The 26,999-nt window shown below is 39.4% G+C and overlaps 1 protein-coding gene across 1 annotated transcript in view; it reads right to left on the bottom strand.

Moving 5' to 3' along the window:
- Positions 1–26,999, bottom strand: part of SEMA5A (semaphorin 5A) — a 505,802-nt gene that overhangs the window by 279,051 nt on the left and 199,752 nt on the right. The window contains exon 4 of the mRNA XM_055246035.2: positions 16,282–16,381. Coding sequence (XP_055102010.1) covers positions 16,282–16,381 — 100 coding nt within the window. The remainder of the gene's footprint in view (positions 1–16,281; positions 16,382–26,999) is intronic.

Here is a 26,999-nt window from a genome sequence, read left to right as displayed (position 1 = left end):
TCAGGTATTTCTTTATAGTAGTGTGCGAGCAGACTAGTACATAGCGGCACCAGGGAAATTACTAGCCATTGTACACCCATTGCCTCTATGAGAAGCTCAGCTCCCCACTCTCACATATTTCCCACTGTCTTTCTGGTTTCAGGAGGCTGCCCCTCTGCTATAGGAGGCAATATTACCTAGCAGTTAAGAATATTCACGCAAAAACTAGAGTTCTGCCTCTATACAATCTCAGGAAGAAAGCATTTCTCTCTATGCCTTAGTCTTTTCATCTGTAAAATGGAGCTAATAATCAAACCCATTCACTAGGGTTGTTGTGAGGTTTAAATAAAAGAAAAACACTTGGAATGAAGTCTGACCCATTGTAAGCATCAATTAATGGTGCCAACTTCTACGTTTATTTTGTCATTGGTCTTGGAACCCAGTCGTCCTACTCCTTTTCAACCCATTGGCAATTTCAAGAAAGACTTCTTCAGTAAATATTTCCAATAAAAGAAACTCATTCATTTAGTAAATGAATTATCTAAGAGCTTTGGTGATATCTCATGGTTCATTCTTTCTTGCATACTCACACACATACGTGTGCACATGTATGTTCACACTACGGTATCTGTCTCCAGAAAATTTCTTGAAAAGAAGCTCTCATACACAAAGGAAGAGCTGGAAGTGCTGTCAGGCCCTTTGAGAAAAGACGATAGCAGAGTCTGCAGTGCTCTGTAGAGCTCTGTGCAGATCAAGTGAAGAGCTCTCTACTTGGAGAGGGGAGTGGAGGAGACACAGAGATTGCCGTCTGCAACACCTGCTTCCAGTTTTCAGGTGTTTTCCATAGGAGAAGATAATGGCTTATAATCAAAACTATGCCACATTCTCAGTCCACATCCCCATAAGCAAATATAACTCTTCTGACCATTATTTTTCTACTTCTCAAGTTCCAGCAGGCTGTAAAGGTACCCCTCCTCTCCAGAAACATTGCTAGTGGAGTTCAACCGTCTACCTCTTCTCCTTCCAAATACCTGAGAGCTATAGTGCCCCTCCAATTATCTCACCAGTAATAAATCAATATGGCAGAGGTATTCAGTAGGTGGAAGGAAGGGGCAGAGAGGATGGAGGGGAACACTTACTAGGAAAAATAGCACAGTTACTATGAAATACCATCATCACCACCATCACCATCACCACATCCGATACCCCAGGAAGGAAAGCACCAGAGGATTTGAACTTTTCTTTTTGTAGTATTTTCTGGGTTGCAAGATAAAAATTGGTGGTTATTTTACCCCATTCTCATATTTTTAATCAAATAATATAGAGTATAAGAAATCGAGAACTAAGCTGTCACTAAAGAGTATATACCCCTCAATTTATAGATGAGGAAACTTCTATAGATTCACAGCTTCAGTGAGATTTGTCCAATATTGTAAGGCTTCAGAGAAAGTCCTGGGATTAGAAACAAGTCCCCCTGTCTTGGTGTCCCTTGTCCCATGATGCCTCAAGGCCCCACATATTAGTTATTCAATGTCCCCTTCCTAATTTCACCTGCACCAAACATGCACACACCCAGAAACAACACAGTAACAGCCCTTATGCTACGACTATTTCATACCTTCACTGGTCATTTACAGGAACATTTACAAATCATTTTAAGAAAATTCAAGTCTTAGTTCTAATAATAACAAACTTTGATCCTAGGCCATCAATTTTCACCTCTGGGACTGTGATCTGGCTGTGATGTATGTCTCCCCATGAGGAGAACAGTTTGAGCCTACGGGTCTGGCTGTTTAAATGGCACCTCTTTTCTCTCCTTTTATTTTGCCTGAATAACTCCCTGCCCATACCTAATTCTAAGAATATCCCTATTCCTTAACTTATGAAATGAAAGAGATAAACTATACAATTATCTCAATGTATTTAAATAATACAAATTCCCAAAAGACCGTGACCATGTTTAGATATACACAATGCCTAACTAAGTTCTATGAATAAATGGTCATTTTACAAAAATATTTTTATTATGGCAAATTTTAATCATTTCCTGAGAAGTGTTTTTCATGTGTTATTTTTCACAACTGAGTAACTTATTTCAAAATAATCTTAAAAGAAACCTCAACATATAAAATAGACACAATAATTCTTTAATAGTATAAATTGATGTAATAAGTACTTATGTATTTGTTAATAATAAAATCAGTTGATGAAGCTTTCTTAAAAAAATTAAAATTCCACTTATCAGAACTATTTATCGTCTTACATGGATCAACATCTATTTAATGTGTATATTCATGCCAGTTGATTGGTTATATTTTTGTTGATTTTTTATTTGTTTGATTTTTAAGGTACAGAGTTGGTAAGTGCTTTTAAATATTTCTTTTTTTTCTTTTTTTCTTTTCTTTTTCTTTTTGTCTGAGATGGAGTCTCGCTTCTTTGCCCAGGCTGCAGTGAAATGGCATGATCTCGGCTCACTGCAACCTCCACTTCCTGGGTTCAAGCAATTCTCCTGCCTCAGCCTCCCCAGTAGCCAGGATTACAAGGACATGCTACCACGCCCGACTAATTTTTGTATTTCTAGTAGAGACAGGGTTTCACCATGTTAGCCAGGCTGGTCTTGAACTCCTGACCTCAAGTGATCCTCCCAAAGTGCTGGGATTACAGGCGTGAGCCACCATGTCTGGCCTAAATATTAGTTTAATAAATGACTATGGTCCATGTAAAACCCAAGTAGTCAAATGCCTCGCTACACAGTTTAGTATTCACCTTATTACAATTTTCAGCTATTTTAAACAACATTTTAAAAGATGAACCATAAGTAAAACATCTGTGGAATTCCCTAATCACATCCCAAGAACCTAAGAATCTGACAAAACACAGTGTGGATTCTGCTATTCTCAAATCTCTTTCCTCGATCTATGTGGCCCCACATACAACTCCAAATGCATTTTTGCAGTAGGAAAAATTCCAAGCCAGCTGGCAACATGAGGGACTTGAAATCTCTCAAGACAGCTTGATCCATCACAGTTTAGGTCAATGACCTACAAAGTTAAAGTTTACAAAAAGAAAGAAAACCTTCTAAAGGGGACAAAAAATTGATATTATATTCCCAGGTGTTGGGCCACTCACAAACTAAAGTAAGATCTATGGAACCCTGCAAGTGGCTGCCCTCCAGGGTATTACAGAAGAGGCAACCACTTTATCTTGCAATTGTGCAAGCGCAGAGGAGGGAAAACAATATGCGTGAGGTTCATGAGAAAGGCCACCAGCCTTTCCAACATGAAGGAATAATGCTTCTGGCCCCTGGCCAACTGGAAATGCTAACCAAATGTTGCCAAGTAGGGTCAGTCTCCGTAATAGGGCAATGCTTTGAGCAACCCAAAGCATTTAAGTGATCTCATTAATCTTCACAACACCCCTAGATGTAAATAGGTAGTAATAAGGAATATTGCCATTCTTCAGGGAAAAAGGCAGTGGTGCAAGAGGTTAAGAGATTAGATTCTTTGAATGCATTAGTTGTATAGCTTGGGGGAATGATTCTATACTTCTATTTTTCTCCTGTCATTACCAAAGTGAAAAGCAAGAGTTTGCCAAAGTGTAACAGTTCAGTTTTATGGCTGCAGTAAATAAAAACATGAGTTTTTCTGCCCATAGTATGGATCTACTTTTTTATTTTTTTTCAAATGTCATGGAATAAAATTTGACATTGCACATTCACGTGCAATAAACCAGATTCCTTTTAGGAGTAATAACATATGAGGAGTACATAGATCCAATGGGCTGAATAATTCAAATCACAAAGCTATTAAATTTGGCAGATGCAAAATCATAATATTAAAACCTATTCTTCGTTTCCCCACTAGACACCTGAGTGGGTTTTCTACGTCTTCACCAAAGTTTCTTGCTTACTGACTCTAGGATTGAATAACTCATTCCTGGGTCCCATCACTTCCCCCGGTGGCCTATTAGAAACAAATCACTAAGCACAACAATATATTCTGGGAGGGAGCAGTGGGGACCTAAATAGATGAAGTTCATTTGTATCTTCATGTAAAGTAATAAAATGCAGCCAGCATTAAAGAAAAGGTTGAGCCATCATGAGCATATTAACTAAATGACTCATCTCATCTAGAGACACTATAAAACTTAACTTTGACCTCCATAAATTATGAAAGACACAGGTGTTTTAAAATGACATTCTCTTAGAATAACTCAATTGGCCTCTGATGAATATGACTATAAAATCAAAGAAAAAATTACAAGTTCCTATTGAACATATGAGTTAGAGGCTTGCTTATAACTGAGAAAAGAAGAATTAAGGAAGGTAGATTTGTATTTTGTACTAGAGCAAATGAAAGCAGAAGCCGATTAAATGTATAAAGACATTTTAACAATGTTGACAGAAACGTTTGTTGTTGTTTAATAAAAGTTTAGACCAAGGCTGATCATGAAACAATCCAAAGACAAAACAGACACTGCCCATGAGCCTGTTGGGGAAGGCTGAGAGCTGACCAGTCTCTCCTGTCCTTGCACCAGCTTCCTGTGCACAATACTTTCCTCACTGCAAGTTTCCTTCCATCCTCAATGCTGTCAACATCTAACTGGCACAGAACTTTTCAAGTATAGTGATATCCTACATGATACGTACATTTTCAGTTGCACTGGTAGACTTTTGAAGATAACAAGTTATGTCTGAGATGGAGTCACGCTCTGTTGCCCAGGCTGGATGTGCAGTGGCAGGATCTTGGCTCACTGCAACCTCTGTCGCAGGCATTCAGCGATTCTTGTGCCTCAGCCTCCAGGGTAGCTGAGATTACAGGCGTGCACCACCATGCCCAGCTAATTTTTTTTTTGTATTTTTAGTAGAGATGGAGTTTCGCTGTGTTGGCCAGGCTGGTCTTGAACTCCTGACCTCAGGTGATCCCCCTGCCTGGGCCTCCCAAAGTGCTAGGATTACAGGCATGAGGGAGGCCAAAGCAGATAGATCACCTGAGGTCAGTAGTTCGAGACTAGCCAGGCCAACATGGCGGGAACGCACCCCTACTAAATATACAAAAAAATTAGCCAGGTGTAGTGGTGCACAACTGTAATCCTATCTACGTGGGAGGCTGAGGCACGAGAATCCCTGAACGTGGGAGGTGGAGGTTGCACTGAGCAGAGATCCTGCCACTGCACTCCAGCCTGGGCTACAGAGCAAGACTCTGTCTCAATAAATAAATAAAATAAGGAAAAATAGTAACTATATCTTTTAAAACATAAAATGTTGTTGTAAAATTAGTTTGATTATCTAAAGGTAAATATTTAATATCGTGATCATATCAGTAAATTTAAAGAATATAATGATTTAATCATGTAACCAACTCGTATAATTCACCAGTTCACCAACCTATCTATAACTGTGATTGCCAAGACTTTTCATTATGCTGCCCGACTCTAAGCAAATTCTAGGAGGCTTTTTATTTTGTGGTCATAACCATCCTAAAAAATGTCCGCTTCATGTACTTTTTTCATGGGTTTCTCAGAAGATAATTAAATTTCAAAATTACAAAGCCTTTCCAAATAGTATAACATTATATTTAAATAGATAGATCACATTTATATCACAGTTTTTAATTCTTTTGTGAATTTTTTTCTAAAATATTTTAAAATATGGTGACAAATTTATAATATGGTCATGTGATTAGCTATCTCCTCAGTCAGAATTTTCTCTACCCTCCTCAAAAATAGTAAATATGTATTCTTCGGGCTATGCAAATTTCAAGATAACTGTAATTTAATTTTTGTTGCTGTTAATGCTGTTATGTGTGTCCAGTACCCATTCTCCCAGAATCATATTAACTTCTTTCATTCCCTATCCCAGAAAGAGCATTATGAGCTCCTTAAAAGTCTTGGTTACTAGAAATAAATTTCAAAGAACACATTAAAACTGAGATCAAACCATTTTAATAGCATTCTTATATATTTAAATACCAAGATTAAAAGGTGCAAAAATAGACGGATAGCCTCTTATTATTTAGCAAATAGAATGAAATAACAAAGATACATTTTAATGGCATGCAATAACTAGAACAATGCTGCCAGCAAATCTCAGAGATATAAAATCAGAAAAATATTTTCCCACAAATATATTTAGGGTAAAAGTTATTAATCAATATTGTTAATAATTACACTAATAGTTTACATTTTATTATGCTTTAATTATTACTTACAAATCTCTAAGTGCTGTGAGGATTACAGATGATGATTTATTGCTCTAAAATTTAACTCGCGACTTTTGCCTTTGTGGGTCCACTTGGTATCTGATTTGTTCCTTTCTGTTTTTCAGTTAACAGAGATAATTTTTCATCTGGAAAAAAATGCCAACTGAATATTTCTATGGTTCCTTTAACCTGTGATTTCCTAGGACTATTCATGCTTTAAATTATCTCCACATACAATTAATTTTCTAGGCTATCTTCAGTATTCATACAAATCTGAGATTTTTTTTCTCATGTATCTTCTAATAATCAAAGAATGACAGTTCATTCTCCCATATGCTGTATCCCAGTCACACTCCCAAAACTCACTGAATGGTTTGATCCTTGCCACCAGCCAACCCATTCTGTTGGCCATCAATTGCTGTCAAACACAGAACTGAAACATGTCTCAAATCTGGCTTCTCATCTCCATTGCCATCATCACTGCCTAAGTCTAAGCACTCTCTACTCTCACCTGATCCACAACCCCCGACTGCCATGCCTCGCTCCAGATTCTGCAAGTTCTAGTGCGTCCTGCACACAATATGGTGGATATATCTTCCTAATACAAATATGATCATGTAAATACACAAATGTAGAAATCTCCTGGGATCCTCAATTCCTTTAGCAGAAGTTCTCGAATTTACCAAGCCAGCAGAGCAATGGGAGCTTGATTAAATCAAAGATTCTGGCTGGGCACAGTGGCTCATGCCTGTAATCCCAGCACTTTGAGGGGCCAAGGTGGGTGGATCACTTGAGGTCAGGAGTTCGAGACCAGCCTGGCCAACATAGTAAAACCCTGTCTCCACTAAAAATACAATTAGCCGGACATGGTGGTGGGTGCCTGCAATCCCAGCTGCTCGGGAGGCTGAGGCAGAAGAATCGCTTGAACCCAGGAATCAGAGGTTGCAGTGAGCCGAGATCGCACCATTGCACCATTGCAGTCCAGCCTGGGCAACAAGAGTGGCGCTCTCTCTCCCCCCTCAAAAAAAAGGAAAAAAAAAAGATTCTGGCATTACTTCCAGAAAGTGGAATTCAGAGGACTTGAGGACAGGCCTGGACATGTACACTCTTGAAAGACCTGTCAGGTGACCCTAAGACTGCCCCAGTTGGAGTCACTGGTCTAGAGGACCAAGTCTAAACTTCTTTATAATCTGACACTAGCTAATGCTCAGAGCTTTACCTATAATTACTTCCCCCTCTCTGTCACCAGCAGGTGCCACGGAGCCAAGCACTTTTCAGCCTCATCAGAATCTCTGACTTTTCCCATGTGACTCTCTGTTTTCCCTGCCAGATTCCTCAAGCATCTCTCAGGCCCAGTTGGAGGAGCACCTTCTCCATGCAGCCTCTTCGGATCGATGTACCATCATATCCCTTTACTCTTGGTGTTTTCAGGACCCTTTACTTAGGCTTCCCTTGGAGAATCTAATGCTTGTGCCCCTGTCTCACCCACTAGGCCAAGATCAGCATACTTTTTGTTATGGGGCCAGAGAGCAGGTATTTTGCTTTTGTGGTCTATGTGTCAACTACTCATCTCTGCAGTTTTAGCTCAAAAGCAGCCACAGAAGATGTGTGAATGAGTGGGTGTGGCTGTGTGCCAATAAAAGCATATTTACAAAAACAGGAGGCAACTCTGGGGCCCCAGATTGCCAACCCTTGCACTGGACTAGAAAGTCCTCATCAGGTAGAGAAGATGCTTCATCTTTGTTTCTCTAATGCCTAAGATGCTTCCTGGCATAAAGTAGGTTCAATAAATATTTGAATAACACAGAGTCTTGAAAGAAGAACTACATGAACTAATACATTCGGATGAGCCCCATGTGGACATGGGCAGGAGAAAAGCTCTCAATACTCAGTCTGCAGCACATGTACATGGAAATAAGTTATTCACTGATTATCACAGCCCTTTGTTGGTTTGTTCATGGGATCTGGGAAACAGGAAGCCTTTGTACATTTATTTATTTATTTACAGCTGTCCCTTGGTATCCCCAGAGCACTGGCTCCAAGACCACCTTGAGTGCCAAAATCCATGGATGCTCAAGTCCCTGATATCTAATGGATTGGTATTTGCCTATAACCTATGCACATCTTCCCATATACTTTAAATCATCTCTAGATTACTTATAAAATCTAGCACATTATAAATGTAAATAGTTGTTATACTATATTATTTTTATCGGTATGATTTTTATTGTTGTATTGTTTGTTTTTAATTTTTCCAAATATTTTAGGCTTGTGGTTGGTTAAATCTGCAGATGCAGAACCCAGGGAGGACCAACTGTATGTACTTACTTATTTATAACTAAATAGATAACTGTTGTACTAGGCTGATATTCTCCCAACTCAAGCAGGGAAAAAAAATACAGATGGGAGGCCGAGGCGGGTGGATCACGAGGTCAGGAGATTGAGACCATCCTGGCTAACATGGTGAAACCCCGTCTCTACTAAAAATACAAAAAATTAGCCGGGTGTGGTAGCAGGCGCCTGTAGTCCCAGCTACTCGGGAGGCCAAGGCAGGAGAATGGCGTGAACCTGGGAGGCAGAGCTTGCAGTGAGCTGAGATCTGGCCACTGCACTCCAGCCTGGGCGACAGAGCAAGACTCCATCTCAAAAAAAAAAAAAAAAAAAAAAAACAGATTAGTTTCTTTTGTTTTTTTTTTTGCTTGTTCGTTTGTTTTATACAATAGCAGAAGGAACAGAATGGTTAGAAATCTTTCCCAGGCATGTCAGTCGGCCACCAGTTTGTTAAAAGCACACACCCTGAGCCAGCTAAATCAGCAGAACTGGGAGGGGCACCTTAATTTTGAACAAATGCCCTAGCTAATACTTAAGAACACTAATGTTTGGCAAATATTGGATAAAAGGTAACAAAGCCAGCAGACAACAAGGAGACTTTTTAACATATATTGGGTAAATTAATCAAATAAGCCAGTTAGAAGAAAGGGGAGAACAGGTAGAAGAAAGAGAGAGACAAGCCCAGAGAATCATAAAGGACATACCTGTGCATAGGGGCCAGCGCTGAGAAGGAAAGGGACAGAGATGGGGAAACCTTTAAACCCTAAAGTGGAGGTTCATAAAGATTTGATTGGAGGTGGATAAAAAAGACTGCAATGAAAAGCACCATTCCTTTTCCTTCACCAGCTGCTTGTCCTAAGTCATAATTAATGTAAACACAACGTGAAAATCAGCATTACCTCGGATCTCTTCCCACAATGGGGTTCTACTCCTTTTTGCATTCACTGCTAATCTCTGATTTCATACTGCTCAGCATGTAATCCCTTTAATTGTGTAAACCTGACTAAAATATATCCTTTGGAAAAGACGAATTCAAGTGTGGCTACTGGGAGCAGAATCGCTGATCTGATAAACATCTTCAGTTTTGCTGTTAATTATATATTGCCTCTAACAGAGTAATTCCAAGGTAAAATTTTCAAGTAAAAATAAGAATTATAATCACCGAGAAATAATGATATTGGCCAGTTGTTTAAAATAAATTTTATGTGAATTTAAAATTAATCCCCCTTGTTTAGAACCAGTGATAAAGTCATTTTGTAAAGAAGAAACTCATTAAATAGAAGCCTACCATTTATTTTATGTGATCTTATAAGAATATATGCTATGTTAAAATAATTGGGAGGCCATTAGACTGAGAAGGCTTCACTGTCTTGGGTTCCTATGAAAACAAACCAAAATTCCACTCAATGTAAGTAGTAAAAGGAAACTTAAGCTTAACCCATCAGAAACGAAACCCTAACTAAAGTCTAACTTGAGACTTAACCAATTAGAAACCACCAACTAACCTCTAACTAGGGAGTTTCTACTTTAACCAACCAGAGGCGTTTTCTTTGTCCTGCTTCTGGGAAGAACATTATAAAAGTTTCCTCCCTTGCCACCCCCACCCACAAGTGGAGAGCTGCTGGAAGTCTGGTGGTGCTTGATTCCTGAATCTCTAAATGCTCAAATAAACTTGTTAAAATTTTAATGCACCTAAGTTTATCATTTAAGGGTTTTGAATACTTAAAGCAAATTCAGCCCGAGCATTAAAACAGCAAGTTAATCCTTCCTTTTTTATCTTTAGTTTTGTAAATTCAAACCATTAGCCAAACAAATGGTTCAAAATAATAAACTAAAATGATCAGAAATCCATACTATTTGTTGTACATACGTTTACACAGACATATCTTCTGATATCTAGAAATACTGTAATGGTAAGTCAAGGGGTTTAGTGCAAGGTATTCAGGCAGCTGTGGGCTGATACTCACATTGGGTCAGGTGTGCAAGGTGTGTAGTTATGGGCTGGTACTCACATCGGGTCAGAAGTACAAGGTGTGTAGTTATAGACTGGTACTCACCTTGGGTCAGGTGTGCAAGGTGTGCAGTATGGACTGGTGCTTACATCATGTCAGATGTGCAAGACATGCAGTTATGGGCTGGTACTCACATTGGGTCAGGTGCGTGAGGTATGCAGCTATGGGCTGGTACATTGGGTCAGGTGTGCAAGGCGTGCAACTATGGGCTGCTACTCACATTGGGTCAGGTGTGCAACACATGCAGTTGTGGGTTGGTACTCACATTGGGTCAGATGTGCAATGCATGCAGCTATGGGTTGGTACTCACATTAGGTCAGGTATGTGAGGCTTGCAGCTTTAGGCTAGTACTTACATTGGGTCAGGTGTGTGAAGCATGCAGCTATAGGCTGGTACTCACATTGGGCCAGGTGTACAAGGCATGCAGCTATGGGCTGGTACATTGGGTCAGGTGTGCAAGGCGTGCAGCTATGGGCTGCTACTCACATTGGGTCAGGTGTGCAGCGTGTGCAGTTGTGGGCTGCTACTCACATTGGGTCAGGTGTGCAATGTGTGCAGCTATGGGCTGCTATTCACATTACGTCAGGTATGTGAGGCAAGCAGCTATGGGCTGCTACTCACATTGGGTCAGGTGTACAAGGCATGCAGCTATGGGCTACTACTCACATTGGGTTAGGCATGCAAGGTGTGAAGCTATGGGCTGGTACTCACATTGGGTCAGGTGTGCAAGGCGTGCAGTTATGGGCTGGTACATTGGGCCAGGTGTGCAAGAAGACTCATGCATCCCTAGTGCCTTTTGTTCCCTTGGTGACTTTATGTTCTCATTTTGTGATGTTATTTTGTATAGAATTAAAATCAAACATTTCTAAGGACATAAATCATTATATCTGCTATGAATTATGATCATCACCCGATCCAAGTATTGGGTCTGTGGGCCTCAATCCCACCACCTTACCCATGGCAGATGTTTAGGTCATGTGGACTCACAGATATTTGAGAGCTTACAGATGAACTTTCTTAATAAAATACCATCGTTTGTAAGACTGTACCCTTTGATTTATGTTTATATTACACTCAAGCTTTTTGGGAAAAGTAAGAGAATCAGAATTGAGTAATCGGACGAAAATAACTTAAAAACCAAGAAACACATTTTAAAACCTGAAGAAAATTCATATTTTAGAAACTGAGATAGATGTTAAAAAATGTTTTCATTTAGAAAAATCACATTTTGAAGAAAATTACCTAAATAGCCAGAAAGAGTGACTCCACATCTTCCCCACAGTTTAGTGGCAAAGACTCATGCTACAGATGCTTTGATAATAAACTCTTTTTCATTAGCACTGTAGGGCTTTATGCATTATAAAAATATGGCCAATTTGTAAATGCCCAACAGCATTCAAACACTGCCTTATGTGTCAACCGAGTTAGCTGCCATTTGGAATAATAGTTGGATTCAGCACAGAATACATATCAGAGTGATTTGGGATGGAATCACTTGCCACCCATAGAATGAACCTGAAACACTAAAGACAAACTAATTCATTTGGGAAATAAAAATGTAATCACCCTCCCTTGCATCTGTTGCAACAATTCAATCTGCAGTGAAACTTACACTTGTATCAAGTGTGTGGAGTGTTATCACTGCCATTCCTTTTATAATCTTCTATACAAAAACCAGTGATAATATATTCTTTCATTTTGAATTTTTTTATACTAAGAAACGGATCTTAGTAGGATTTGTGACAAAGAAGTATGCAATCATTCAACAACTATTATCCCAAGAGTAGGAACTATTATCCCAAGAGTAGGAACAAATAGAAATCAAATAATGCAAGGAAATAACTGAAATGCTTCACTGTGATTGTCTCTGAAATTGTTTCTTTCTTTATGCTTTACTGTATATTCTACATTTTCTAAATGAAGATACCTAAGTTTCATTATTGAAAACACAAATATTATTAACTTTTAAAGAGACTGGGGGAAACAAGATATGACTGTCGATGCATTTACGATAATATGAAAGTTCATGTGCATCTTGGAAATTAAAATGTATGACTTCTTCCAGAAATTCCCTGAATTCAGATCCAAGTACCTTCCGATGCTCCATAACCACAAATGGCCAAAAGAGAGGCTCTTCTTCTGCAGCACAATGAACTTCCTTTATCAAAGAGTACAAAGAATCTTTAACTGTATTCAATTTCAAGAACAGACAGCATCACTAGTATAAAGTGAAACTATCCAATAAATGGCTCCACAATGCCTAGTGCTATGAGAAAAAAAATCGACTATCATTCTATTTTTTCACAACTCATATTTTTAAACCATTACTGATTTCTGAAATACACACCTGTTATCTAAACTTACTCTTGCTAAGTTGAGCTTTGCCAAACAGGAATCTGAGGGCTGGGTTATTTTTAAAGTTTTATATCTTACACATACTCCCTCTCAAACTTTCTGAGCCTAATCCCATGAAATTTCCCAGGTGAAATTCCCATTCTCTTCCTTAGGTAGTGTCTGCCTGAAAGGCATATGCACACATATGTGAAACCCATGAGGACCCTCAGAGCTTCCCTAGGGCTGCGTGCTCACCAGCTTGCCTGCTAATGTGACAATAACTGCTCATGGGTTATTTTATTTCATCTTCACAACAGCTGAAAGGGGTAGAAATTGTTGCATCATCTTTACGGGTGAGAAAATTAGGCTCTGAAACTGGCTTAGAGTCACTTAGGTAGGGGCCAGTCTCTTTTTTTTCTGTTATTTATCAAGTGTCTATAATGTACCACACACTGCTCTAGAATAAAAAACTACAGCCCATGCTCCTAGGGTCACCAAACGTTTGGAACATACTTGTGATAAAAACATAAAAGGTTATTTGGAATTCAAATTTAACTGGGCATCGTGGATTTTTATTTGCTAAGTCTGGCAATCCTATCTATTCATGTCCACCATGCCATACAGCATGCTATGTTGACTCAGTGGCCCATCCAATCCTTCCCAGCAGACCCTGTTGATATGCAATGGATGGAGACCTCGGGAATGCTGGGATGAGGACTCCAGGGATATTGGGATCCAGATTCCAGGGGTCCTGGGATGGAAGCCACAAGACACATTGGGATGAAGACTCTAGGGATGCTGGGAGGGACACTCCAGAGACACTGGGATGGAGACACCAGTGACGCTGGGGTGGAAACTCCAGGGAAACTAGAAGACACTGAGATAGAGACTTCTAGGGATGCTGAGATGGAAACCATCAGAGATATTGGACAGGGACCTCTAGGGATACTGAGAGAGAGAGACATCCCACTGACACTGGAATAGAGAACTCCGGGGGCTCTGGGATGGAGACCTCCTGGGACAGGTACCCCTTGAAAACAATTCCCAGATGCTATCTACAGCCAGAACAGGAGCATAAGATAGCTCTTCACAATACCCTAATTTGCTCTGTGGCTTCTCACATCCCTTAGGAAAATCTTGAGTCACTGACCAAAAGCCAACCACTTGCAGAGAATGAAGCGCTGGTCTGTTCCCACAGCACCCAGGACCTCCAGAGACAACAAGAGAATCTCATGAGTCAAAGTCATAGGAAAACCTTTTCCAAAGTTCTTTAGAGATGAATGAGGGATGCAAGACTCAAAACACTAGTTGGGGTCACATTTGTACCTAACCCGCTCCGATAAGGGGTCTGTTCCCTTGGCTCAGAGTGAAAGCTCATTTTCCCTCAGGGTGAGCTTTGGTGTATACAGCCTGCCACTGGCTCATGCCCTTGCCAAATGTAGGTATCTGGGATAAGCTGTTATAATCCTAACACCCTTTTCCCTAAGTGTTCACCTGGATGCAGAGGGGAACATATACAAATTCAACTCTGGAAATAAATGTGTCGCATCAACAGGTATCTTTGAGCTGCTATGAGCAGGAAAAATCTGTGCTATATTCTGGAGAAATAAAGAAAAGACAGGCACTTCACTTGCCTTATGGTAAGTCATGATCTGATAAGGGTGACTTGCCAAGAAATAATGCAATATCATACATTAAGTGCAGTTAAAAAAAAAAAAAGTAGATGTCCAGTATGTTACTAGGGCCACACAGGACAGAGAATGTGACGGTTCAGGACTGATGGTGGACCCTTGAGCCAGGTCCTTACTCCAAGTGGGAGTTTACCAAGCAGATAATTTGGAGTGAAGGTTGGTGGCAGCCAGTATTCCAGAAAATGAGAAGGAGGTCAGAAGGGAGAAAGCCCAGAGGCAAGAAAGAGCATATTCCATAACTGTAGGCAGAATAAATAATTCCACATGCCTGGACCATGTGAGAATGAAAACAGGCAAGTCTGGAAGGGAGGTGGGAATGCAAGGCAGAAGGGCTGGCGTACCACACCAGGGAGACAGCATATATCCAATGGGAGCTACTGAAGGTGGGCATTTTTAAAAGATGATGTTGGCTGTGGTATGCAGAAGGCGGAGAACATCTGGAGGCCAGGAGACTGATTTAACACCACTGCAAAACACAGGCCGAACTCCAAGTGATGAAATTTGTTGGAAACGAGCATCAGAAATCCCCCAGTATTGCTACTGGACTAAGGTAAGGAACAGAACACCAAGTAGCCTTGTCCAATCCATACTCACCGCCTCCTCACAAACGTCAAAAGAGGCGAAGGTAACTTGCTAGGTGCAATAAACTATGCCAACTTCTTCCTACTCATGTAAAATTACAACCATTCATCACTTCAGGTGTTGAGTGGATGTACAAGGACACCTCAAGATCCGAGAGCAAAAGCAATGATCCTAGAAACTGTTCAATGTTTATCTAGAGTGCCCAGACTATAAACTAGATTTAGCTGCACTCGCGTTTATAGAGAGACTGCAAAACCTCTGTAGCTATGACAGGTATGCTTTATACTCTGGTACATTTGGATGAAAAATATAATGAACTCTCCACTGCCCAATGTGCCATCCTTAGATGCCAGAGGAACCCAGTTCTACAAATGGACCCTTTTTTCAACTTTAATATCAATTTTCCTAAAAGATGGATATATAATCCCAAAATAAGTAATTTGAGTGCAAGGATTATGCAGGTTTTCTAAGGAAGTGATAGTAAAAACATGGGAAATAACTCAAATTTGTTTTGATTGTGTTCCTTTGGCCTCATCGTCAAACTGGGATGCAGATGTTGACCTAGATACGGGAACACGCACACCCTTAAGAGACAAAGATAAAAATAACTTCGTTGAATCTCAATTTACTGGTATATGGCCTAATCAAGGTGACAAAGAAAGATGGCGGTGGGCCTTGGAGTACACATCAAGATCTCTGGATCTCTAGAATCCTACTGAAGAATATAGTGGGAAGTCAGGAACATGTTTTCAGGAGTCAAACTGACTGGGTTTGGAACCAAGGTCCATCTTTTCTTAGGCATATGCCCTGGACAACTTATTTATCTACTTCCTTCCTCAGTTTTCTCATCTCTAAAACAGCAATGTTGATAGTACCTACCTCTTAGGTTTGAATGGAGGAACAAATGAGTTAATTCATGTTAGAACAGTTACTGGCACAGGGTGAGGGCCCGATCAGTGCTTACTCTAAAGGGCAGCCATCAACATCTTATTAGCAGTAGTATATTTTATGACACTCATACTGTATTCCATTCTTATAAGAAATAATATAATTCAGCATTCTTCAGTTTTGTCAGGGAAGGTCACATGTAACTGCACAGATGTAAAATGAAGTCCAAAAATATCTGCAGTGGCAAAATACAATATCTCTCACCTTGCTCCTACAACAAGTTCTTTCTGTCCTGGGTCAAATGTTAACTGCGAGAAATCCACAGCATTCTTCGCTCTGAACTCCCGTAACCAGGGGCCAATTTCTAAATAGAAAAAATAAATAAATAAAAAGATAAAAATGAATTATTTTTCCTCTGGGGACCACAGATAGTGCACATCAGGTAGCAGACGTTACATTTCAGAGAGGATTCGGAGGTCCCTCTATGCCATCTTTCAGAGGCCACTGGAGGTTTCCCTCAGGATGCCCCATAAGCCATACTAAGAACTTGTAAAGCACAGAGGGCAGCCACCCAATAAAGAGCAAGCGAGGCATCAATGCTTGGTTGTGATTTACAAGCCAGATGTGCATTTTCCTTTTGGCTTTGGGCTGGGTAGAAAATAACACAGCATTCACATGATTCATCAGAGGAATACTGAATGCAAACAAGACCATTTCCTGTGCAACTTGACTCAAAAGAGCTGCAGATTTTTAAATATTACAAAAGCCTCCTTAGGAGCAAGGACCAAGCACACAAGCACCATTTGCCTTCTTTCAAATTAGATGTTCCATTTCCCTGTCCTTTGGGTTTCTATTTTAGCCCCATGATTAGACTTGTTAAACACATTCAGACCTTTCTAGATGAGAAATCCACAGTTACTTCTAGGCTTCATTTGCCTTTTTTTTTTTTTTTTCTAAGAGAAATCAGGAAATAGCCACTCCATAGAGACAGGTTTTTACAAGCACGGTCAACTCCTATTAGACTCCAGCCCAGAGTCCGATAATTATAAAATGACAGTATTTGAGGAGAGATAGGATGCTGCTTCAGTGAGCCATTTTTGCAACTTTCATTAGCTGATTTTTAACTGTAAAAAATATTCAGTGATTGGCCCACCAATCGTGGCATACCTTATCATTATCATTGACAACCATGTCATCTGATTGTCTTTTTTTTCTTGGATTTAGTATTTTGAATAACACCACCCTGACTAACCAGGCACATATCAACTGTCAAATCAATGAAGATGTTGGTTTGAAGAAAAAGTGTGTAATACAGGAAAGAATCTCCTCCAACAAACGCTGATGCTAAACACATCAGTGTTATGTTTTTAATGGGGGCATATGGAAATATGCCCCCATTCCATATCATATCCTAAAGAAATCGCTTTGTTGATGTGAATGAGAGGGACTATTTTTTCAGGAATGGTATATAAATAATAATAAACATGTATAATAAACATGTTTAACATTTTTAATAAACATGTATAATAAACATGTTAAACATGTATAATAAACATGCTAAACATGTATAATAAACATGTCTTTTCTCTACTAACAGTTAGTGGGGGGAAGTGATATCAAGTAAAATTTGTCTTCTGCTTAAAGGAAACCAGGGGTGAGTCATATAGAGACAGACTTGTAATGTATATGATATCTTGATTTTTTTTAAGGATTTTCATATAAATTTCTACATTTTATAGGCAAATCAATTAAAATACGTAGAGCAAGGTATGTACAAGGCAATGGAACTATGAAAAGTTATAAATAAACAATCCTTCCAGGACTTTATAATTCAGTTAAAGAAACAGCACTAGTATCTTTAAACAGGGTGTCTATCAATGCAAGTGTTTATAGGGGTGTGTGGGGTTACAGGAATTATTCTTATATGAAAAGAAGAGATGATTGAGAGCTGCGGTAAAACAAAAGGAAAGATTTGACCAGAGAGTGACAGGAAAGATGTCCTAGCGGGGCAAAGCAAGACAGCAATATGGGAGACCATGGTGCCCCTGTGGCCATAACTGGTATAACTCATCTTCACTCCATCAATGCCTCCATTCCTGGGCAAGAGAGAACCCAATGGCTCTTGCGTCTGCATTGCCCCCTGCAGTGCATGCAGCATACAAAACAGCACCTTGAATACGATAGGAAACAATAAATATGTGAAGTAAGAACAAGTAAGTGAATTCAAGAGAGAAATAATCAAAAGGAAAGGAAATAAGAAAAAGGAGAAAAGAAAAAGTAATAGCAACTTAAGAAACTACTAGGAAAGGAAACTGAAAGGTGTACTTAAATACAAACTGTAGAAAAATTCACTTTCAGGTTAAAAGGTTTGGACTTGATTTCATATGTGACAGCAAAGCTTTGAAAAGTTTTCAGGAAAACACTTGACCCATTTGAGCAGATGTATTTGGAATATCAATGAGCTCTTGATAGAAAGGATGGTCTGGGAAGAGTAGAGAATGGAAGGAAAAGTAGTAAATTTTTAAAAACCTAAAAACCTACAATTTAGGTATTGGCTTTGAAAATGAATAAAGAAGATGTGGGATCACTGATTAGAGATGAAGTCAAGGGAAACAAGTTAAAAAGAACAAAACAGTTTCCAAATTAAATGAAGAAGAAAACAGTGATGACTGAGACAGGCATGAGCAGTTTGAGGTGGCTTTAGAGAAAGATAATAACTTCAGATGCACCAATGGGAATGTTGCAGGTGAAAAATTTCCAATGGTAGGTTGGTCCACAGCCATTGTTAAACATCGCTAAGACCTAGAAATGTCCATAAAGATGTTCCAGTTCAGGAGGTTCATCATTCAGATGGGAAACACATGACCAGGGAGCACTGCCAGGACTAGGCTCCAGAGTGAATATCAGAACCTCTGTTCACCACAACTCACAGCCCCAGAGCTGGGCTCGCTTCCAATCTTCAAACCGCATGAGGGAAGAACAGAGGGCCAAGGGCTGACCTTCCTGCTAGGGGAGTGAAGAGATGAGCCTCTAAGAGGTAAAAAAGACTATGAAAGATAGAAGAAAATCAGGTTACTCATTTCCCATGCATTCATCTTTCTTTTTATTTAGAAGACTGGGAAGAAAGTGGCCAACAGGAACCAGGCTAAAGAGACATACATCAGGTTTTGGTCCCTATACTGAACAAAGGGAAGGCAGTTTTGCTACTTCCTAAAATACCCTGAAGTAATAAAAGGAGTCATGTACAGAGGAAAAAATGAGTTAACAGCATGTAGTTCTGTCAATATTGTTCAAGTTTCCTTATTTGAAATTCTAATGAACTTCCCCAATAAAACTGTGTATTTTTATGGTTAACATAGATCAAAGTTGAGTAATCTGCATATTCACTTCTTTTTGACTTTCCTCCAGAAGGTTGGCCATCTCAGCTTTACATATGACGTTGGCTTCTATCTCACTGATACCACGAGAGCCTTGCAAGAAAGTCTTGCACCAACTCACCTCTTGAACTAAAAAGAAGCCTGCACCAATACTATCCTCCCAACTTTCCCAACCGATCAGAGAAAAGGCACTCAATCCTCTTTTCAAAGACCAGTTGCTCTCATCTCCTCTTTCCTCTTTAATCGCTTCTCTAAATTACCTAGGCTTTCCTCTGAAATCTCCAATGTTACCTAGTCCCTTCCCCTCTGCCTATATGTACATCCTCTCCTATTTTAAAAAACATTATATATTTTTATTACACTCCCTTGTTATTATAGCTTCAAAAACCCCAATAAAATGCATAATAAACTTCCAAGTACAATATAGCAATATATCAAAAAAAATCGCACACATACAGACACACACACACACATACACACACACACACGTACACATACACTATATTTCATATGGAATAGGACTTAGCCCAGAAACACATTAGGATGGCTCAGCAAGTTTAGTAACAGAAAACCTATTACTACAATTCATCATCACAGTAACAGATTTCAGTAGTAGCAGGAAAACATTGTCAATACTGCTTTCTAAGGAATCAGAAAATGAACAGTTTGGGAAACAGAAGATCTAAAAGAGTTCAGGGCAATTGGTCACAAAGTAGACTCCAGAGGAAGGTCAAGGAGAGTGAGGGAGCAGGAGGGGGTCCACAGAAAGTGACGAATTGAGGAGATACAATTTTCAATAACATTAACATGCTCATTGCCCCCAAACAGTGAGTTTACCTTTTTCCTCCTATCCCTACTTTCTGATATTGGTGAAATAACCATATGATGAAATGGAGCTTAAATATGGCAGCCAATATGACTCTATATATAGATATATATATATGAAGTTAAGTTATAACATAAAATTTCTAAATTCCAACTAAACACTTGATAGATAATTCATAATATTTGACACTAACTATCCTAGATAATCCAATTTTTACACAAATCTTTACGTGATTGTTGAAATATGGTCTCCAGCAATGATTTTTTACTGCAAAATTACGTTCATAATTCATATTTGCCTTCTCTTACAGCTACATAAGCTCCCATGTTATTGTTGTGTCAATATTTTATCAAAAGTATAATTCCATTTTTTTAAATAATCCAGTCTTACAACTTCAAGAAACGATTTATTTTATGAACAAGTCAGTATTAATAAATTTGGTCCAAAATACTTGACAAATATAAACTAGAGATAAGCTAAATAGCTTCAAGTTAATGTCCCTTCCAAATAAGAAAGAAAAAAAAAAAAGAAAGAAAAAAAATCAAAGAAAAAAAGAAATGCAAAGAAAAAGAAAGGGAAAAAGGGGTAAAAGCTACTATTTATAAAAAAGCAGACACTCTAAATAATGATGTTTGTAAGCCAAAATAGCAACAACAACAAACAAACAGTGAAGAGCAGCTCTTGTGGAAGACATGACAGTCATTCCAAAATCTGATTGAGAGCCACTCCACATGCTGACGCCTGCAGCACCAACTGTCCAGAAACCAATCTGATTTGTTAGCAAACACTGAAACCTCCCAGGAAACCTCCCAGGTACACTAAGGGCTGGCTCCGGATACCTGTTTCATTCCTCACACCTTCAAACTTCAGTTAATTAAGGGGCTGAGAAAGCAGGATTTCAAAAGCTATATGGATGACTTGAAACCCACATTGGAAACTAAGATGCAAGCCAAACTAGGTGGGGCCAGGGGATGGTGGGTAAAGATTGTTGAAAAGTATGGAGAGCAACATACATAACATGCATAAGTACAGTATGTAGAAATACAAGTGCATATCACAGCCTACTTCTATTTATCATGTAGTTACATAACTGATTTAATCTGCATCACGAAAAAATAACACTAACAATATGATTATCAGCAAGACAGCTCAAAAATAGCTAACATTTAAATAGTAGGTTCTATCTTATGCACTTTATAACTATTGCTTCCTGTATTTCTCACACCTGCCTTATCATAGGTGAGGAAACTGAGGCACAGTAAGGGCGAGTATTGCCAAGATCAATAGCTGGTAAGATACAAACCCAACCAGCCTAGATTTTGTAGTTCTAGCCACTATGCTATATTATTAAACTTCAGCAAATATAAAATTTAGCTTCCTATACAGCACATTTGGAAAATTACAGGAAGAAAGAAAAATCGACAGCCTCTCCACTTTGAAAGTTACTCTATTCCCATTGACAGACTGTTAAGAAAAATCACTACCCACTCAGTTTTCAATTATGGACTAGAGAAAAATGAAATACAACAGAAAGCTGGGTCTCTCAAAACCAGCTACTACTTTAACCTGTGAATAAAACATTGATTGTTTTTGCCCATGTTAATAAGGGTGATGATCTACACAAAAACCATTCATCATTTTTTATTACCCAAGTGTCTTTTATGTAAGTATGGAGGAAGAAAATGACAACCATGTGCTGATCTGCTTTACTGGAGTGAAGAACATTCTGAAATCAGAATGTAGGAATGATACAAGCAGCGTGGAATGCTTGAGTTTCTAAGCAGTCTAAACCACTCAACTCCAATATGGGAGCTGGTGGGCGGGGACAAGGTACTGTCCTGAAAATGGAAGAGCTGGGTCTTCACCTCCTCAAGATGGACACTTTCTGTGGGCAGCACAGGAAAAGAAGTACAGGGCATATTCTCTGTGGAAAAATTCTGGAAGTTCTTTTTTCTGACCTCTTGCTGAAGCTGTGTAAAGAGCCATCCTACCTCAAATGTAGGGACCTATTACTCCTTAAAGTTGGCATGCTTCTCCCTTCTATGGACTTCATTTTTGGTTTCAGTGCATTACATAAACCATCCTATCAATGAAATCTGAGCCAAAATTATGATAGAAAAACAAGGGAGTGGAATGTTTAAAAGCCAACACAAGTAGAAGAAGAGCACGGCAGGTCTGTGCTGGTTTACTATGCTGGGTCTTGCCTGCTACCAGTTTCTTTCCCTTTCCTTTGCAGTCTGCGTTACAGGCCTGTTACTCCAACAATCACTCAGAACAAGGTAAGCTCACTTTGGACGATAAATCAGCAGCAACCCCGTGCCATGTGTACCCCAAAAATAAGACAACATCAGGCCTTCAACCAACTTGGTTCTCTCAAATCTTTTCCGTGATTATCATAGCTTTCAGTCCCAAAGCTTCACGCACTTGTCTGGTGCCAGTGTGTGAATGTAAAACACTTCATAAGGGAGGAAACATGCACATTCATAGATGTTTAAAATATGCTGGTGAAAAACATACATATCAGAATAACCGACATTTCTTACTTATACTTCTTTATTTACTAACTATATTTTCAGTACTGACTTGGTATCAGGAATTGTATGAGATACTTTTACATATTAACTATTTTTACGTTTATAATCTTGCGAAGCGAGAGCTATCATTTTTGTTATAAAATTTTTTTTAAACCCTGAAATTTTGACAAGTTAAATATCCAAACATGACATAAGGAATAAGTAGCTAAACTGGAATTTAAATCCAGAATAAGACTAAGGCAATATTTCTATAAGATACAAATTAAAAATCAATTTTCCAAGGAATGCATAAAGAGCATGAATCTTTACTGCCTAGTAACATATAAGCATGGATTAAGTTAACAAAAATGGTAGTTGTACCCACCAAGGGAGAGAAAAATTGGAAAGAAGGGAAGCTGGTAATTTCCAGATAGGAGACAGGAATGTTCCAGCCTGGCTGCCCACTGGGCAGGGCACAAGTGAAGGAGGAGTACCCCAGAGAAAAACAGAAAGAAATCAAGGCACATCCCAGGCAGCAAGAAGTCCAGGGGAAAGAAGATCTCAATATTGGAGAATTTATCACCCTCAAAAAATTTTCCAAGACACGTCCTATTTACATTAGCAAACTCCAAAATGCACAGATATGCTAAACCTTACTTTTGCTTTGTAGAAAGGTTGGAAAATATGAGGCCAATTTTTTTTCTCCAAATATGTGAGCCGCTACTATTTTCAGTATAACTCCTATCAAGGGCTTAGTTGAATCAAAGCAGGTTACAGCAGGACATGACATTAGCTGCCCTGCAGTCCAGCCCTTGACTTTTATAGTTGAGGGCAGATGTGTTAGACCACCTGCCCAAGGCTATGCATGTGCAGTGAGCTAGAAAATCCCAGCTCCTAAGATTCCTTTGCTGGTCTATTTTCTTCCCCATCACAGCACTAGTAGAATATCTAAGTAGAAGTACCACGGATGAACCTCACCTGACACCGGCATTTAGATCCTGAGATTTGACAAGTATTTATGGTATGGCCTGAAAATCATGCAAACAACTGAAAACATGAGGTAAACCCACCCTTGTTTCAGAAAGGTAGTGGATTTCAATTGGTTATGAGATGGTCATTGTTTCCAGTGGAATTCTGCTTCCTAACATTTCTCTTAAAATATCCAGGAAAAATATCAAACACGTTTCTTTAGTTGTTCTATATTATCCTGCAACAATCTAACTTGGAGAAATGATGGGCCTGGAAAGTCACATGGGAGTCCCTTCCAGGCATGAAGACTGTCCACCACCTGCCCTGGCAGCCTTGGTCACCAGCTGCCTCCCCATGCAGGCCCCTGCTCCTGCCCACACTGGAACAGTGCATGCATTCTTTCCTACAATTTCACAGATTGGTGGTTAGTATTTAATGCTGATTTACATTATGGATACATTTTATAACATGGATTCCAGGATGTAAAAAAAAAAAAAAAGTGGTCTCTACCAGGCTGACCACATTATCTGAGCACATGAAAATTTCTAAATGATAGTATTTTAAAGGACCAAAATTATATGTATCTATAGTTACCAATATATCTCAGTCCCAAGGCCATCACACTCAGCAAGCATCCTCCTTCAAACTACCCAGTATAAGAACAAGAAATCTCTTGCAGACTGCACAAACTTAGTGAAGTAGATTAAGCTTTCTAAATGTGGATTATAGTCATATTGTATCTAGATATATTGTATATAAGTATATATACAATACATATACTGTATTATACACAACACAATACATATATTGTGCATATGTATACAGTGTATATGTATACACATGTATTTATTTCTATACATGTGTATGCATATAGACACACATACACATGACAGGGAGAGAAGGCAGAGAAATTCTAGGTGGACATGGGAGGGTCCCTGGAGAAGCACCACCCTCAAGCTGAAAAGCCTGAGACTGCAGCCCAAAGTGACAACTTATATTCTGTTTTCCTGCTTGAATGTTACCTTTTCCTAAACCACCCATGGCCCCACCCCACCCCATCCTGTGCCTATAAAGACCCCAGACTCAGCTGGCAGAGAGAAGCTGCTGGACATTGCAGACTATGGCTGGATGTTGGAGAGAAGTTGGCTTGACTTCAGAGGGAAAGTTTGATGATGTAACTTTGAAGAAGAATCTGGTCAGAGATGGCCAGACTCCAGGGGAAGATAACCTTCCTGCCCCGTCCCCTTTCCAGCTCCCCTTCCACTGAGACCCACTTTCATTGGCATTTATCACCATTTACCTCCACATTTACCACCCTTCAGTTTGTTCATGTAACCTCATTTTTCCTGGACACCAGACAAGATCTTGGGAGCCATGGGTGCAGACGCAAAAGGGCCTGCTGAGCTGTTAACATTTAAGCTATCTGCAAGCAGCAGAGCTAAAAGAGCACTGTAATATGCCCTCTGGGGTTTCAGGGGTCACAGGTTCCCCACTAGATGTTGGTGCGGGGCCTACAGGGAGTTGGCTCCTGCCAGCACCCAAAATTGCTCACCCTGGCTCCTGCATCTGCTCACCCGCGTGCTCCCTCCAGCATGGGGTGGAACACAGAGGATCTGAGTGAGTGGAACTCACCCCTGCCAGTGCCAAAGTGGCCAGCTGGTTCCAGCGTGTATGCATTCCAGTTCTGGCCTCATTTGCACACTCCCTCCCACAGGAGTTGAGAGCTGAGGGCTGAGTAAATGAGGCACCCCTGCAGCAAGTCCTGGAAAGAGGTCAGGGAAACATCTGCCTTCATACATACATAGATATATAAATATAGGCATCAATGTGGTCATTGTGTATATATGTGTGTGTGTGTGCCTGTGTGTGTGTGTGTCTGTGTGTGTGTATATATATATGTATTTGCCTTAGTGTATTTAAATAGCTGTTATAGACACTCATAGCCTACAGTAGTGAGAAAAAAATTATCTCAAAAAAACGTCTATAGGAAATGAGTATGTCCCACTTATAGAACTTTTAAAAAACAAAGATATTTAATAATAACCAATTAGAGAAATTAAAACATTTCATATCAGGAAAAAAGACCCAAAATAGCAGGAAGCATAAAGCTTCTTTTATTTGCATTTTCATTTGTAAATATGACGCTGAAAACACAGCATTTTAAAAATGCAAGCAGTGCTTTTTCAAATCTTTTTTGGTTTCTATTGCAGTCTGTTGAAAGAGAGTCAAGTGTTCTATCAAGTCTTCATATGATTTTGTTGCATTAACACATAGTATACCTAATCCATTTTTCACATATTCATTGTAGAAAAATATTCACAAACTACAACTGTTGCAAAAGGTCTACACTCTGGATTTGGATTCTTGTGAAGTTCAGTGTTTCATCTTGGGCAGCCTTCCTAGTGGATGTCTCAGAAACCAAAAAGCTGTGATAGCTCCTTTTTACTCGATGAGTTCCTGATTGGGTCTTCCTTCAAACACCATTTGAAAACTACAAGCTCGTGTCACACATTTTCTTTTTTCTTTTTTTTTTTTACATCCTGGAATCTATGGCATAAAATGTATCCATAATGTAAATCAGCATTAAATACTAACCACCAATCTGTGATTGTAGGAAAAAATGCATGTACTGTTTCAGTGAGGGCAGGAGCAGGGACCCGCATGGGGAGGCAGCTAGTGATCAAGGCTGCTGGGGCAGGTGGCAGACGGGCTTCATGTCCAGAAGGGACTCCTGTGTGACTTTCCAGACCTACCGTTTCTCTAAGCTAGATTGTCACAAGATAATACCGAACAACTAAGCATATTTTTCCTGGGTATTTTGAGAGAAATCTTAGGAAGCAAAATTTCACTGGAACCAATTACCATCTTGTAACTAACTAAAATGCACTACCTTTCTGAAACAGGAGTGGGATTAATAAATTCCACTGTTACCCCACGTTTTCAATTCTTTGCATGATTTTCAGGCCATACCACAAATACTTGTCAAATCTCAGGATCTAAATGCCAGTGTTAGGTGAGGCTCTGGCTACTCTGGCCCAAGGAGTTCTGAGTCATTCAAGGGTTGCCTCAGACACACCTGGCAAGTGCAAAGAGACACTAGTGAAAAGTTGTCAGTAATCTGAGTTCAAAATCTGCCTCACAGGCTAGAGTCGCCTTCCCTTTTGTTTATAACTTTCAAGATCTTGGTAAATTCCTATTTCATTAAACCATCTGAAGCAATTAATTAGGATAAGAAACAACCTGATAACTGCCTGGGTTTTATTGCTAGATAACTCATAGAAGAAGCAATTTCTACTT

The sequence above is a fragment of the Symphalangus syndactylus genome, chromosome 16 (genome assembly GCF_028878055.3).
Source record: "Symphalangus syndactylus isolate Jambi chromosome 16, NHGRI_mSymSyn1-v2.1_pri, whole genome shotgun sequence".
NCBI lineage: Eukaryota > Metazoa > Chordata > Mammalia > Primates > Hylobatidae > Symphalangus > Symphalangus syndactylus.
This window is presented reverse-complemented; position numbering and strand designations above follow the sequence as displayed.